This window comes from Aethalodelphis obliquidens, unplaced genomic scaffold (assembly GCF_003676395.1).
Source record: "Aethalodelphis obliquidens isolate GAN/ISIS:26980383/991018 unplaced genomic scaffold, ASM367639v1 scaffold43, whole genome shotgun sequence".
Classification (NCBI taxonomy): Eukaryota; Metazoa; Chordata; class Mammalia; order Artiodactyla; family Delphinidae; genus Aethalodelphis; species Aethalodelphis obliquidens.
Genome location: NW_020837987.1, coordinates 5,263,876 through 5,280,690, shown reverse-complemented (window position 1 = coordinate 5,280,690; position 16,815 = coordinate 5,263,876). Strand labels below are relative to the sequence as shown.

The window sequence follows — 16,815 nt, the reverse complement described above, 5'->3', positions numbered from 1 at the left end:
ACCTCTGGGTCCTCGCGTTCGGCTGGACTGAGGCGATGCGGTCCTCGCGCGCTTTACATTTAGGCGATATAAAGAACCAAGCGAAGTTTTCGGAAAGGAAGTGTGCCTCCTTAGGGATGCCCGAGGGGAGTGGGGCCCAGGAAAAGTTGTAATTCTACTTTGGAAGTTTTCTCCGCCTCCCCGCCCCCCACAATTCCTAACTTTTGGTTTGGCCCCCGGGCGTTCATCGCCCCAGGTCTGGCCTCCGGAAACTATGGCTCTTAAAGGGGCCGAGCGGAGGCGCAGGACTAGGGACGGTTTCCGCCTAAGGATTCGTAGGGAGCGGGGCCACCTGCGTCGAGGGCGGGGTGGGGCGAGGCCAGGCACCCGGAACGCGAGGCGCTCTACGCGGCTCTGCTGTCCTCCGATGGCGGCTAGGGGAAGTGCATCCTGGGGAACTCTAGGAGCTTCTGAGGAGTCTCCCCGGAGGTCGCAAACTGGTTACTGGCTGGCGGGTTACGTACCCAGGGATGTTTTGTTCGACCGCATCCTGTTAAAACCCAAGTTGGATCATGCCCCTCTGCTCAAAACCTTCCCGTGTCTCCCCCTCCCAGCAGAAATCAAAATACTGGGAAGTGGCCTGAGCCCTCTCTGACGTCACCACTCTCCCCCTGGCTTACTCAACTGGCCAACTCAGCGTTTGGGAATGTGCCGCTCACCCTCTCACTTCAGGCCTCCTGCGCTCACTACTTCTTCTGCGGGAACACCCGTCCGTCAGATGGCCACCTGATCCTCCCCTCCTTTAGGGCTTTACTTAAAGGTCATCTTTGCAGTGACACCTTCCCTGACCACTTTTTATAAAATTTCAACCAGGTCACATTCCCCCCCCCCCCCCCCCCCCCGGCCCCCCCCCCCCCCGCACACACACTTTTTTGTTGTGGTAAAGTATACATACCATAATAGTAATCATTTTAACCATTTGCAAGTATACAATTCAGCGGCAGTAATTACATTCACATGGTTGTGCACTCATCACCACTATCTAATCTTTTTCATCATCCCCAGTATAGACTCTACTTATTAAACAATAATTCCCCATTCCCACCTGCCCCCAGCACCTGGTAACCTCTTTTCTACTTTCTTTCTCTATCAAATTGCCTATTCTAGGTACCTCATTTAAGTGGAATCATATGACATTTGTCTTCTGTGTCTGGCTTATTTCACTACACATGTTTTCAAGGTCCATCCACATTGTAGCACATATAGCAATCAAAATTTCTGTCCTTTTTATGGCTGAAATAGTATTTCATTTTATGTATATACCACATTATGTGTATCCATTTATCTGTTAGATCCTTGAGTTGTTTCCACCTTTTAGTTATTGTAAATAACACTGCTGTGAACATTGGTGTACAGATACTTGTTTTCAATCCTTTTGGATATATACCCAGGAGAGGAATTACTAGGTCATATTGTAGTTCTAGTTTTAAACTTGAGGAATTGCCAAATTGTTTTCCATATCGATGCACCTTTTGTATTCCCACCAGCAATGCACAAGGGTTCACACCTCACCAACACTTGTTTTTTTCTGTTTTCTTGATTATAGCCATCCTAGTTGGTGTGAAGTGGCATCTCATCAGGGTTTTGATTTGCATTTCCCTAATGACTAATGATATTGAGCATCTTTTCATCTACTTCTTGGCCATTTGTGTATCTTCTTTGGAGAAATGTCTATTCAAACGTTTGCCCATTTTTGAATTGCGTTGTTTTGTTCTCTGCTGTTGAATTGTAGTTCTTTTTATATTCTGAATATTAATCCCTTGTCAGATATATAATTTGCAAATATTTTTTCCTGTCCTGTCGATTGTTTTTTCACTTTCTTGATAGTGTCCTTTGATTCACAAAAGTTCTTAATTTGATGAAGCTCAGTTTATCTATTTTTTCTTTTGTTGCCTGTGTTTTTGGTGTCATATCTATGAAAATGTTGCCATATCCAGGGTCATAAAGATTTTCTCCAGTGCTTTCTTCTAAGACCTTAATAGTTTTAGCTCTTAAGTTAGGTCTTTGATCAATTTTGAGTTATTTTTTGTATATGGTATAAGGTAAGGTCCAACTTAATTCTTTTGTATGTGGTTATCCAGTTTTTCCATCACCATCTGTTGAAAAGACTGTCCTTTACCCACTAATTGATCTTGACACCCTTGTCAAAAATCAATTGACTGTATATGTAAGGGTTTATTTCTGGGTTTTCTATTCTATTACATTGGTCTATATGTCTACCCTATGCCAGTACTATACTGTTTTAATTACTGTAGCTTTGTAGTAAATTTGAAGTTGGGAAGTGTGAGTCCTTCAACTTTATTCTTCTTTTTCAAGATTGTTTTGGCTGTGCAGGGCCCAGTGCAATTCTATATGAAAGATTTGCTTCCATTTCTTTGAAAAAGGCTGTTGGAAGTTTGGTAGGCACTGTGTTGAATCTGCAGATTGCTTGGGTGGTATTGACATCATAACAATTTCAAGTCTTTCTATTCATGAACACAGAATGTCTTTCCATTTATTTAGCTATTCTTTAATTTTTGTTAGCAATCTTTTGTAGCTTCAGCATACAAGTCTTTCACCTACTTGGTTAGATTTCTTCCTAAGTATTTAATTCTTTTGGATGTGATTGTAAAATGAAATTGTTCTCTTAATTTCCTCTTGGTATTGTTCAATGTTGGTGTATAGCAACACAATGGATTTTTCAGTGTTAATCTTGTACCCTGCAACTTTGCTAAGTTTGCTTATTAGTGGATTCTTTTTGATTTCCTATGTGTAGGATCATGTCATCTGAGATTAGGCATAGTTTTACCCCTTCCTTTCCAATTTGGGTGCCTTTTACTTCTTTTTCTTGTTTGATTGCTGTGGGTAGGACTTCCAGTACAAAGTTGAATAGCAGTGGTGAAAGTAGACATCTTTGTCTTTTTCGTGGAGGAGGAGAGCATTCAATCTTTAACCATTGAGAATGATGTTAGAAGTGGAGTTTGTTTTTTTTTTTTTTTATAATACCCTTTATCATGTTGAGGAATTTCCCCTCTATTCTTAGTTTCCAGGAGTTTTTGTCATGAAAGAGTGTTGGATTTTGTCAAATGCCTTTTCTGTATCAGTTGAGATGATCACATGATTTTCCCCCTTCATTCTATCAACATGATGTATTACATTGGTTGATTTCCTTACACTGAATCACCATTCATGCATAAATCTCCCTTGGTCATGACTTCTGCCATTTTGCTATTTGTTTTCTATATGCCTTATAGCTTTTTTGCCCCTCATTCTCCCCATTACTCCCTTGTTTTGTTTAGTTAATGTTTTTGTAGTGAAATATTTTGATTCCCTTCTCATTTCCTATTGCGTATATTTTATGGCTATTTCCTTTGTGGTTACCGTGGGGATTACATGAAGCTATAACACTTCAATATGAATTTATACCTGGTTAACATAATTTTTTAAATTATTTATTTATTTTTGGCTGCGTTGGGTCTTTGTTGCTGCTGCAGGCTTTCTGTAGTTGCGGTGAGTGGGGACCACTCTTCGTTGCGGTGCGCAGGCTTCTCATTGCAGTGGCTTCTCTTGTTGCCGAGCACAGGTTCTAGATACATGGACTTCAGTAGTTGTGGCACACAGACTCAGTAGTTGTGGCTTGTGGGCTCTAGAATGCAGGCTCAGTAGTTGTGGTGCATCGGCTTAGTTGCTCCATGGCATGTGGGATCTTCCCGGACCAGGGCTCAAACCTGTGTCACCTGCATTGACAGGCGGATTCTTAACCACTGTGCCACCAGGGAAGCCCTATACCTGATTAACTTTAATAGCATGTAAAAACGCTGCTCCTATACCTCTCCATCACCTCCTTTTTATTATTGAGGTCAGAAATTACACCTTTATACATTGTTTTCCCAGTAACAAAGGTTAATAATTATTTTTATGTCTTTTCTTTTAAGTCATGTAGAAAATTAAAATTGAATTTTAGTACAATAATACTAGCTTTTATAATTGCCCATGTATTTATCTTTACTGGAGATTTTTATTTCTTCATACAGTTTCAAGTTACTGTGCAGCATCCTTTCATTTCAACCTAAAGGACTCTCTTTTGCATTTCTTGCAGGGTAGGTCTAATGGTAACAAACTCCCTAAGCTTTTGCTTATTTGGATGTGTTTTCATTTCTCCCTCATTGCTGAAGGGCAATTTTGCCAGTTATGGAATTCCTGGTTGAAAATTTTTTTCTTTTAGCACTTTGAATAATTCAACCCATTGCCTTCTGGCTTCCAAGTTTTCTGATGAGAAATCAGCTGATACTCTTAATGAGGATCCCTTTATGTGACAGGTCGCCTCTATCTTGCTGCTTTCAAAATTGTCTTTTTTTTTTTTTTTTTTTGGCGGTACGCGGGACTCTCACTGTTGTGGCCTCTCCCGTTGTGGAGCACAGGCTCCGGACGTGCAGGCTCAGCAGCCATGGCTCACGGGCCTAGCCACTCTGCAGCATGTGGGATCTTCCCGGACCGGAGCATGAACCTGCGTCCCCTGCATCGGCAGGCGGACTCTCAACCACTGCGCCACCAGGGAAGCCCCAAGATTGTCTTTTTGTCTTTGGCTTTCAGCAGTTTCATTATAATGTGTCTTGGTGTGGATCTTTTTGTGTTTATCCTATTGGAGTTTGGTAAGCTTCTTGGATTTGTAGATTTGTGTCTTTCATCAAATTTGGGAGGTTTTCAGCCATTATTTCTTCAAATGTAGTTCTTTCTGTGGCTTTCTCTCTCTCATCACCCTCTGGGACTCTCACAATATGTATGTGGTTCCACTTTATGGTGTTCCACAGGTCCCTTAGGTTCTGCTCACTTTTTCTCAACCTTTTTACTTTCTGCTCCTCAGACTCAGTAATTTCAATTGTCCTGCGTTCATGTTCATTGATTGTGTCTTCTGCCTGTTCACATCTGCTTTTGAACTCCTGTAGTGAATTTTTTCATTTTAGTAATTGTATTTTTCAGCTCCAGAATATCTTGTTGGTTTCTTTTTATATTTTTTACCTCTTTATTGATATTCTTATTTTGTTCATACATCATTTTGCTGTATTTTTCCATGTCTTTGTTAGCTTTTTGAGCATTTTATGACAGTTTACATCTTTGTCTAGTGTGTCGGCCGCGTGGGCTTCCTCAGGGATGTTTGTTTGTTCTCCTTTGAATGGGTTACTTTCCTGTTTCTTTATGTCTTGTGATTTTCTGTTGAAAATGGACATTTAAATCATATAAGTGGTAACTCTAGAAATCATATTTTCCCCCTTCCCAGGGTGTGTTGGGGGTTGTTATTGTTGTAGACTATGTCTGTGCTGGGGATCAGCTTGAGGTGAAAGCTTAAGGTCATCTCAGATCTTTTCTGAGCTCACATCTTTCTCTGGGTTTGTGCAATGACTTTCTAAATCCCCTCATATTGTGTGTGTATCAGTTGTTTTTGAAAGTCCTAATCCCTAAATGTCTGGCTCCCAATAGGGGGGAAAGGGGAGAAAACCCAACTGTCCCTTTAAATCTCTGGGAAGCCACTTTAGCCAGTGGGTGTTGAAAAAATGATGACCTGCCTCTGTGTCTGTACATCTCTGATCAGAAGCCGTAATCTGCAATCAGAACACAGAACCCTGATATTTGGAGGACAAGGTCCTTATTGCCCATCCCACAATAATAACACCACCTGAGCACTTTATATACAACATCTCAACAAATCCTCATAAGAGCGCTGTGCAGCCAGTACCATTGAAATCCCTATTTTGAAAATGAGGAAACTGAGGTTCACAGAGAGAAAGCCATTAGACCAGACCTTCAATTCAGGAAGAGGCTTTCAGTTCCATAAAATATGTGAGAAAGAAAAACAACCCTTGGTATCTGGGAGCTGACCTGACACAAATAACGGGGTATTGGTATTTCTAGGAGCCAGCCTAGAGTTCACAGCTAGGTCACTGAACATAAACAATTTCATAGAACGCCAACATCACACAAAGTCTCTCTGTGACTGTGATGAACCAAGACAAAAACAAGACCACTCCATAATCACGTCTGAACACAGACAAACAGAAACACTGTCCAAGCCACAAAAGACTAAACATCTCCCTCTCCCATTCTTCTCACCTTCCAGATAAGATAGAATTACTCTCACTTCCTGACAGCACCCCATTCAGAGAAAATCTCCACTTCCTTGAACTCATCCCCAAATCACATAAGACAAGCCCAAATTCTGTAAATCTGTTCTCACACTTTCTTACTGAAATGTTGTACCATTCTTATGGTGTGTACCTTCCCTCACTGCAGTTAGTCAACAAATCCAACTTTGTTGAACCACAAGTGTGTTCCTAGTCTTTGGCTGAAGTGCACTGGCACCTGCCAAGTGTGTACCCATCTCAAGGCCTTTGCATGTGCTGTGTGCTTAGTCCAGACTTTGCTTCCTCTGGCTCATCTTACGTAGTCTGCTCAAATGTCACTTTTTTTAGAGAGCCCTTCTCTCTCCATCCCATTTAAAATAGTCACTGTATTAGTTTGCTAGGGCTGCCATAATAAATGCAGCCATAACAAATGACTGGATGACTTAAACAACGGAAATTTGTTTCTTCACAGTTCTGGAGGCTGGAAGTCCAAGATCAAGGTGTTGGCAGGGTTAATGGCCTGCAAACAAAAGTAATGTAGATCCCTCCCAGGTCAAAGCATTTGACTATCCTTCCTTATTCCATAGCAGCTAATGATGCTGCAGGTGGTGCAGCCTCCACTGGCCATGGTATTTGAAGGGACTATGTAGAGCAGAGCTCTCCACCAACCCACAGTAGACATGTAAGATGAGAAAAAAAAATGTGTTAAGACACTGAGATCCCAGAATTCTTTTGTTACACAGCATAACCTAACTTATCCCAGTTAATACATCCCCCACTAGAGTGGAAGCTCCAAGAGGGCAGGGACTTAGCCTGGATCCTTAGTGCCTGTTGAAAGATGAGTAAACAATACTTATTTATGGAATAATTGGATATGCCAGGCACAAGGTGAAGTTGCTGGGCATGGATTATTCTAATAAAAGGTGGATCTAGAAATGAAACTGATCCCAGAACCTGGGACTGAAGCCACTTGGCCACATTCCCACTAACTAACCACTGTGTTAATCCAAACCTGGACCGTTCCAAGAATTTGACATCAGTAATCTCTTGAAAGCTTAATAACACCATAGTTTGTGATGGAAAGTTCTAGTATCCCATTTTACAGATGGGGAAGTGAGGTTTAACAAGTCTCAGCAACTTGCCTAAAGGTCGTGTAGCTCACATAGTGCTTACCACAGTCCTGGTACAACTGATATTTCCTAACCATGGATGCTGTGACAAACATGGTTGGTTATACCAAATAAGCATCCTCTTCTACATCTCTCCTGCATACAAAGCCCTGATTTTTTTTGGAGTCTTCAATGACTTCTATGGTCAGAGAAGGTTATACTTCCCCAGTCCCGGAGAACAAATTCTGATTGGCTTAAGCCAATCATGGAAATTTTCTTTACTTTCAGAGATTGATTTTGATCTGAACATGGGACCTAATTCCGGCCAATGGAACTTTAGGAGAGATCTGATGGGAGGATTTGGGGAATGGTTTTAACTTTATGATATAAAAGAATACTGCTTGTAGGAGACATTAGCTGCAGTAATTATTACTGACTGCCATTTTCTAAATGTTTCCTGGACATATTAGAATTCCATTTCCTTTGTTGGGTTGGTGAACTGCTAGTGCCATGTAACCATTTCTGGCCAATGGTTTGTGAGCAAACGACATGTGTCATTTAAGGCCAGAGCATTTAATTACAGACATGAAATCCTACAGAGCTTTCCTCCTCCTTTGGCATAAAACTGGAAATGTTTGGGATGGCAGTTGCTCAGTCATCCTGTATCCCTGAGTGATTGTAATGCCAACCCACAAGGGACATGGAGCATGAATGGGAAGTAAACTTGTGTTATTGTAAGTCATTGAGATTTGGATGAAGTTTATTGTAATAGCAAATAGCCTACCTTGAGTGATACAGAAATTAGTATCAGGAGTGGGGTGCTGCTGTAATAAAAAAAAAAAACAACAACACATGGCATTGGCTTAGATACAGAGCAAAGGGAAAAAGAAAATTATTTGAAGCCAGAAGGATGGAGATTATTGCCTGAAATACTTTGGGAGGCAGATAACATACTTAACGAACTTGCAGCTTTAGGGAAAGCAGTTGGAACACAGGACACTAGGAGTGAATATTGGCCAAAGATGGCCCCAAATCAGGAAGACCTTTGAGAGTCAAAGTCCAGTTAGAACTCAGATTTTGTCAAGGATAAAATCAAGGATTAGCACCAATCAAATCATTATTAACCATTGTTAAGATCTCTGAATAAATTAAGGTACTCCCAGGAAACACTTAAGATAGTCTGAGGTAGACAAAATGGCTTAGAATATGGCTTTCCATGGATGCCTGATAGATTCTAAGGTACCTGCAATGAGAGAGAGGGAGAGCGAGGGGGAGAGAGAAATGAGGAACATCTTGAACAGAACTGTGGATGTGGGGAGTTTGTACATGGAGTTAACTGGAGACTTATAAGAATCCTTAGGTCCCACACTTTAGGAGACAGAAAGCAGGCTGAGAAAACTGCTCATGTGCCAAGGAGGGCACATCTTCCAATGTCACCTGAGATGTAGCCAAGGAAGATAATGGAAAAGGGGGTAAGTCCCTGAAGAGTGAAGACATAAGCTACAGCGAGCAAAGATTTGGGAAGCTCCCCACCCTTAAGGAGTTGATTTGGTACTAATTAAGGAACCCTCCCCATCCATAAGATAGGAAGTCCTTACAGTATCTTTTCACTAGATTTTAGAAATTATACAGACCAGTGATTTCTGTGTGTCTTGCCTTATTCGCCTTTCCAATTGGGCATTTTGACCCATTCCATCATTGTATATTGGGTATGTGGAGGGCAAATAATTTGACTTTTTAGTTCGCTCGTTCTGACATAGGTTCACTCATTGTGTTTCCTGCCCATCTCTTGCGGACATTTGAGTCTTTGACTCTACAGCCTACACCAAGCTATTTGATGACATGAACTGAATTGGACCCCCGGAAGTGCAGTGGATCAAGGTCCATTCCACTGCCCAGGGCTGATGCCGAGTTCTGTGGGTGACTTCACAATGCCCCAATGGTTCCCAGCCTCCTTCTGTAGTCTGTAGGTGGCCATGTTGGCCACCTTGTGGCTGCTTAGCCTTTCTCTCCCCACTTCGTGGGCCCAGATGTCAGTCAGCTGTGCCTACAAGAGTCTCTGCCAGCAGGCCCTACTCTCAGGCAATGATGTTGTCCTGCAGTGTGACCATCTCAAGGCACGCTGGTACTTCTCTTCCATTCTGGGGGAGGATCTCTTGTTGCTCTCCTCAGTGCCTAACATAAAGAAACTGCCTGGGGGCAGCCTCCAATTGACCAACCCTCAGCCCTCCCAGACAGGCCTCTATCACTGTGAGGACAATGACAGTGCCCTCGTGGTAGAGTATGAGATTGATTTCCAAGATGTCACTACCCTGCACATTACGCACAAAGGCCTGGGCCAAAAGCCCCTGCAGAATGAGACCCTGAGTCTGGGTGGCAAGGAGCTCATCTTCACCCACTGGGATCCCAGGCAGGACTGTAACCGCTGTGGGGAGCCAGGTGAGCACAAACGCCTGGGGTACTGCTACATCGAGGAGCCCCTGGAAAAACCCATGCCCTGTTGGCTCTATCTGCAAGAGAGAAGGTGCAGTACAGACGCATGTGGCCTGAGATGCAGGTGGAAGCTGACCTGTGGGTATCACCAGTCCCAGCTCTTCCCAAAAATGTTATACACGGTTTAGCAGGGTGCAAGTGTCAGACGTAAAATATTAATGCCTTGTAAAATTCATGGCCCTGCTATTCCATTGTGAAGCAACAACAAGGCAGATCTGAAACTTCCAGAACTTCTGCCCCCGAGGAGAGGGAAGCGCTCACCCCTCACATCCCAGACACCATCGCCAAAACACCTAAGGCTTCATGTGGTGCCCAGAGATGCAAAGATTCCTGCAGAAAGGGGAAATGTTCATGGAGAACTAAAGGGGGTCCATTGGGAAGCAGAAGCAGAGAATAATGACAATAATAGCAAACATTTGGGGATCTCCTAGCCTGGTCAGAACGCACACCCTTTGCAAACGTTATGTCCTCAGAGCCACCCACGAGGCTGGGGTTACTATGAACTTCTTTTTGTAGCTGAGAACACCAAGGCACAGAGGGCTCAAGCAAGCTGCCCGAGGTCACATAGTGAAGTTGGGAAAGGGCCAGCAATGGAAGAGTGAAAGGAGACCTCTGGGCGGCCCCCAGCCCTGCTCCCAGGAAACCCCCAGGGCCCTGTAACCGCAGCAGCCCATCGGGTAGCAGCTGGAAGTGGATCCAATGCCCAGGCCTGTCTGCACAGCACTGAAGGCCGCCCAACCCACACCAAGGCTGTCAGTGCCCTACTGTGCAGGGCAGACCCTAAGGTGACCCCAGTGATTCCCAGCTCCTGGTGTCCGTGCCTCTGTGTGACTACCCACGCCTTCAGTGTAGATGGTACCTGTGACTTGCTTCTAACCAGTGGAATATTATGAAGGTGTTGGGTGTCGCTCCTCCTATTGGGTTACGTTACCTAAGACTCTGTCTCAGCCCGCTAGAGCAGGAGAGACTTGCTGGCCCGATGAAGTAGGCAGCTGTGTCGAGGAAACCCGCTTGGCAGGGAGCTGTGGGCAGCCTCCGGGAGATGCAAGTGTTCGCCCTTTGAGGGTGACAGCCTCTGTCACACAGTCGCAAGGGAATGAATTCTGCCGACAGCTCGAATGAGTTTGGAAGCAGATTCTTCTCCAGTTGAGCCTCCGGATGAGAACATGGCCTGACCGACACCTGGACTGCAGCCTTGTAAACCCTGGGTAGAGGACTCGGCCAAGCCACGTCTGGACTCCTGACCCACAGAAACCAGGGGATTGTGAATGTGTGCTGTTTAAGCTACTAAACGTATGACAATTTTTTATGCAGTGAGAGGCAACTGGTAACACCCAGCCATATGCCCCAGTCCACCATGAAGTCCCCTGAAGTTCAGCTGTCACACGGATGGCTCCTGGAGGCACCAGTGACTTCCTAACTCCCCTGAGAAGCCTGCTGAGCCAGGTGTGGCGCAGGCTGGTAGCCAGGCCGTCAGGGCTCCCAGGAGAAATCCATATTCATGAAGGGTGGGAGTGGGAGGGTAGGCATCCAGCTTCCCCAGCCCTTGACGGTACGACTCAGAGGCACATTCCGCACCTTCTCTAGGAGGGTCCCCAGTGATCCCAGTGTGCACAGCTACAACCAGCTCACTAGGGCACCTTTTATCAGCTTATCCCCTGCCCCGCCTCACTGTCTCTTACCTCTGCTTCCCGAGAAAATATTCTTCAAATATTTTTTCAGCCCCACGTTCCCTCCCCTCTCCTGGGACTCCAAAGACATGAATTTAGAGCTGCTGTTGTCTCACAGGTCCCTGAGACTTGGTTAATTTTCCTCCAATCTTTTCTGCTGTTCAGGTTGGAGAATATTTACTGATCTGTCTTCAAGTTCACAGGCTTCTTCCTCTGTCATAGCCATTCTGCTGTTCAGTCCATCCAGCGAGCCTTTTACTTTGGTTATTGTATATTTTAGTCCTAACATTTCCATCTGGTTGTTCTTTATAGGATCTTCTATCTCCTCATTGATGTGTTCTATTTTCATATTTGCTTTTAGGGAATCCTTAACTGAGACACCAACGTTGCTAACTCAGTGGCCCCCATGAGCCACGCAGGGAACATAAGTCCAGGAAAAGGCCTTGGGAGGCTGCTGCGATGTAAGGGATCTTACCCCAGATTGACGGGCCTGGTACTTCTGAAAGTTCCGTGTGATTCTAGAGATCGAGATGTTTGAGTGAAACTATCCAATTTAGGAATGTTGGCTCAAAACTGTTTTCAAACACAGTGCCAGCCAAATGAGACATATCTGCAGGCTGAATTCAGCCCATGGCTGTTAGTTTGTGAGGTCTTGCTTCAACCTTGATTGGGGTCAAGTGTATATTTCCATTTTTGATTATTCATTCAACAACTATTTGCTAGCTGGAGTAGCCAAGGACAGCTTCTCTGAAGAGATGACATTTCAGATGAGCCCGAATAACAAAAAACTGGGCAAGTAGGGATCTGGAGGAAGGGTGTATTAGTGTCCTATAGCTGCTGTAATGAATTACCACAGACTTAACGGCTTAAAACAACACACATTTATAATCTTACAGTTCTGAAGGTCAGTAGTCCAAAATGGGTCTTATTTGGCTAAAATCAAGGTGTCAGCAACTGGATTCCTCCAGAGGCTTGAAGCAGAGAATCCTTTTGCTTAAAGCCAGCAACACTGTATTTTCAGATGTCTCTCTCTCTCTCTCTCTCTGACTCTCCTGCTTCCCTCTTGGAAGGACCCTTGTGATTATATTGGGCCCACCCAAAAATCCAAATTAATCTCCCCATCTCGAGATCCTTACCTTAGTCACACCTGCAAAGTCCCTCCCACCATGTCAGGCGACACATTCACAGGTTCTGGGGATCAGGAGTGACCCTCTTTGGGGGGCCACTATCTAGCCTACCATAAGCAATTCCAGGCAGAGGTAGCATTTATAAGGGCTCTAGGTGGGTGTCTGCAGTGGATGGAGGACTACCAAGGAGATAGCCAGGGGCCAGATCGTGTAGGGCCCTGTGGACCAAGGTGAGGGCTTTGGACTTTATTTGAAGTGAGATGGGAGCCATGGGAGGCTTTTGAGCAGTGGAGGGACATGATCTAACATTCGTTGAAAAAGGTAATTCTGACAAGGTAGAGCTCCTTGCAGGTAGGGGTGGGGGCAGCCCACAGGTTGGAGCAGGGAGTAGCAGCCACTCTCCGTGTAGCCAACTGGCCAATGAGAAGCTTTCATCACCTAGCAGGAGAAATGCCACCTCTTCCCCACACCTCCAAGTGCAGTGTAAGACACGACATGCCCCGTATTCCATCTTTAGCCATCTTCTTCTACCTTTTCCTTTCCATATTATAATTTTGAAAAGACAATTTTTAGAGCAGTTTTAGGTTCACAGCAAAACTGAGGGGAAAGTACAGAGATTTCCCATATACCCCTGCCCCACACATGCATGGCCTCCCCCATTATCAGCATCTCCCACCAGAGGGGTCCATGTTACAAATGATGAACCTACGTTGACACATCATAATCACCCAAAATCCATAGTTTACATAACGGTTCAATGTTCTGGATTTTGGCCGTTTTGATAGGCGTGTAGTGGTAGCTCTATTTTTCACGGGAGGAAACCAAGGGCCAGAGAGGTGAATTCACTTGCCCACGGATACAAAGTTCGTGTATCAGTTACAGCTGCAAAACAAAACATACCCCAAATCAGAGATTGAAAATAGTAAGCATTCATTATTGCTTACAAGTCTACAAACCAACTGGGTAGTACTTCTGGTCTCAGATGGGATCGATCGTTCGTGCTTCTCTGATCATCAGTGGGCTGGGGTTGGCTCTGCTGATCTTTGTTGAGCTTTCTCACATGTTTGGGAGGTGGCTGTCTGTAGGCTGGACCAGGTGCCATTAGCTGGGGAAACTGGACTGTCCTCCACGTGGTCTCTCATTCTCCAGCAGGCCAACCCAGGCTTGTCTACAAGGTGGTGGCAGGGGTCCAAGAAAGTGAATAGAAGCCACAGGGCCTCTTGAGGTCCAGGCTCAGAACTAGCACATGACCAGGGACTGGTACAGGGTGGCCTTGGCTTGCCATGTGACCTGAAGGTCAGGTTTGGGGGAGGCCCCTGGGCAAGATATCAGTTATCTACTGCTACGTAAGAAACCACCCAAAACTCAGTAGCTTAATACAACAATTATTTATTTCTCTCTTCAGTCTGTAGGTTGGTAGTATAGGCTGGGCTCAGCTGGGTAGTTCTTCGGGTCTTGGCTGGACTCATTCATGCATCTGTGGTCAGCTCTGGGTCGGTAGATGGCTCTGCTTCAGGGGGGATAAATGGCATTTGGTTGGGGAACCTCCAGTCTCTTATCTTCCAGCAGGTTAGCCCGGACATGTTCATAAGGTCATGGCAAGAGTCCAAGAGAGCAAGCGGGAGCTGGAAGGCTTTTTGAAGCCTAACCTTAGAACTAACACAGCATTACTTTCACCATGTTCTATTGGCCAAAACAAGTTACAAGGTCAGGCCAGATTCAAGGGGTGGGGGAATAGACTACATCTCCTGATGGGAAGAGTGACAAAGTCACATTGTAAGTATGTATATATAAAGGAGTGAAGTATTACGACCATTATGTAATCACTTTACCAAGGGCAGTAAGTAACACAGCTGGGATTCTAACCCAGGATGACTGCTTCCACATAGCCTTCTCTTCTCAAGGTGTATCACTTCTGTCCTTTCTTTAGCTTCTCCACCTCCTCTAATATCTTCCCTATCTGTTATTTGAGCCCTTCAATAGCTTTCTGTATTAGAACACATTTAACTGCAAGTAACAGAAATCCAAGCAGAGTGGTTTAAGCTAAGAAGGAACTTATTGGTTCTTGGAATAAGAAGTCTAGCAGGTAGGTCCTGCTTCAGGCACGGTTAGATCCAGGTGCTCCAAAGACATACTCCAATATTATCTTCCTTCATCTCTCTATTCCAACTTTTTCTGTGCTGCCTTAATCCTCAAGCAATGCTTCCAAAGAATAGATGAGGGCCACTCCAGAATCACATCACAGCAGCTTAGCAACCTCGATGGAAAGAGAGCAGACCTCCTGTAACAATAGCAACAATGGAGCACTTGCTGTGTGCCAGGTGCTGTTCTAAGCACTTAGCAAGTATTAACTTATCACTCCTCACAACACCCTATTAGGCATAATCATCATCCCCATTTTACTGATGAAGGAACTGAGGCACAGAGAGGTTAAGATCCATGTCTAAGGATACATAGGTAATAAGTGGTGGGGCTGAGAGCTGAACCCAACCAGGTTGGCTCCAGAGTTTTTGCTCTTAACTACTTACCTAGTCTGGTGGGAAAGTAGTAATAACAGCAAACGCTATTCAAGCAGATACTCTGACACTGTCTGGAACATCAGAATATAATAATAATAATAATATCCATGTAATCCTTCCAGCAACCGTATGGGGTAGGCACTGTTATTATTTCCATTTTACAGATGGGGAAATTGAGGCACTAAGAAGATAGAGAACCCTAAGGTCACATGTGGGGCAACTGAAACTTGAATCCAGAGAGTAGGATCCAGAATCTGTATCTGCTGCCTTTAGGTCCCACTCCTGAGCCAGGGGTGAGGCCAGCCTCTGAGAACTTGATGTAGCGAGATGGAGGGAGGCCCCAGGACAGCCCAGCGCTCACCAGCTGGGTCTGCCCCTCCCTCCTCTCCCCTCCACCCGCCGCGTGGCACAGCCTTCCCAGAACCCACGTGTGAACAGACTGACCTAATGCAGGCTGGGCCAGAGGGCTGAGTCCGGACAAACAGGCAGTGGCCAAGAGAGGCCGTGTGAGGCAGTCCCGAGGTGGGCGTGGGGTGGGAGGGACAACACCTGGTGTCACGGGGCAGCTGGGGGCTGGAGCCCACGACTTTGACACCCGTTAGACCTCTGCAAAACAACCCTTGCCCACCGACTGCCCTGACAGGGAGGCTGGCCAAGATGCCAAGTCATATTGAATGCATTTATGAGAAACTATTTATAGCCTTTTGATTTTGCCGACTGAGAACCGGGTAAGTGTAGGAACATCCCAGGAGCAGAATCCAGGTGAGGCCACCCGTCCCTTAGCAAAGACAGCGAGGGCACTTGGCCACGCGGGCTCTCATATTCTCGTGACCACCTGTGGTCCTGGGGAAACCGAGCCTCTCTCATCCTTCATAGGTGGGACGTGGCAGGGCTGGGAATGGAATCTAGAAGGACTCAACCCACCCAGAAAACCGCCTTGGCTGCCTGGTCGGGACCCTGCCAACAAGTCCTCTGAGGACAAAACTCTTTCCTCAGTTGTCCCTGGGAATCTTTGAAACACTGTAGCACCTCACACTTGTTTCTTTCCTCACCCACCCCTTCCTCCCCACACTCTCCCTTCCTCTTCGAGATTAAAATGTTTTCCTCTTTCTTCTTTATGTCCTTTTATCAAGGCAATCATCATAATACAGTAGGTAGCATTAGAGAGAGAGATCAGGTGTGCCCTCAGCCCTCCACAGACAGAAACTCACCAGCCTCAGCGGACTCTAATAAATGCTATTCGCAGCCCCATTTCACAGATCAGGCGAGTAATCCACCCACATCAGCTAGAATGCCAAGTGGCTCCCCCAGGCTGCGTCGCCTGGTGCATTTAAGATTTGCCATCCTCCTGCCGCTGACGCTCTCAGCACTTGCCCCAGCCCGTGATCCCGTCACTGTGGCTGATACTCAAGGAGGCACCAGAAATGAATCAAGAAACCGTCCAGCTTTGAAGGAAGCTGACGTTTGGTTTATTCTTACTCTGCAGTGATCATTGGTGGCCCCCAGTGTGATTGCTCTTCAGGGGGGTGCGGGGAAGTGCTGCTCCGTGCCTCAGTTTCCCCCCCATCCTTATTGTTGGAAGGATCAGATGCACTGATATGTGTACAGTGCTTAGAACAGTGCCTGGCCCAACACGCACTTCATCAGTGTTTGCTGTGGTAGCTGACGCCATTGTTATTCAACCCTGGCTTTGGAGAGCTTGGGCAGGACACCGGACGAAGCCCTGTGGGTTTGCCCACGTGGACTACTCCTGGCCACAT

At 45.4% G+C, this 16,815-nt stretch overlaps 1 protein-coding gene across 1 annotated transcript; it reads left to right on the top strand.

Moving 5' to 3' along the window:
* The first annotated feature begins 4,581 nt into the window (after positions 1–4,581).
* Positions 4,582–10,722, top strand: FAM187B (family with sequence similarity 187 member B). Its single transcript, XM_027079069.1, has one exon. It carries the CDS (start codon positions 9,223–9,225, stop codon positions 9,865–9,867), a length of 645 nt encoding a protein of 214 aa, XP_026934870.1. The 5' UTR covers positions 4,582–9,222; the 3' UTR covers positions 9,868–10,722.
* Positions 10,723–16,815: the final 6,093 nt, after the last annotated feature.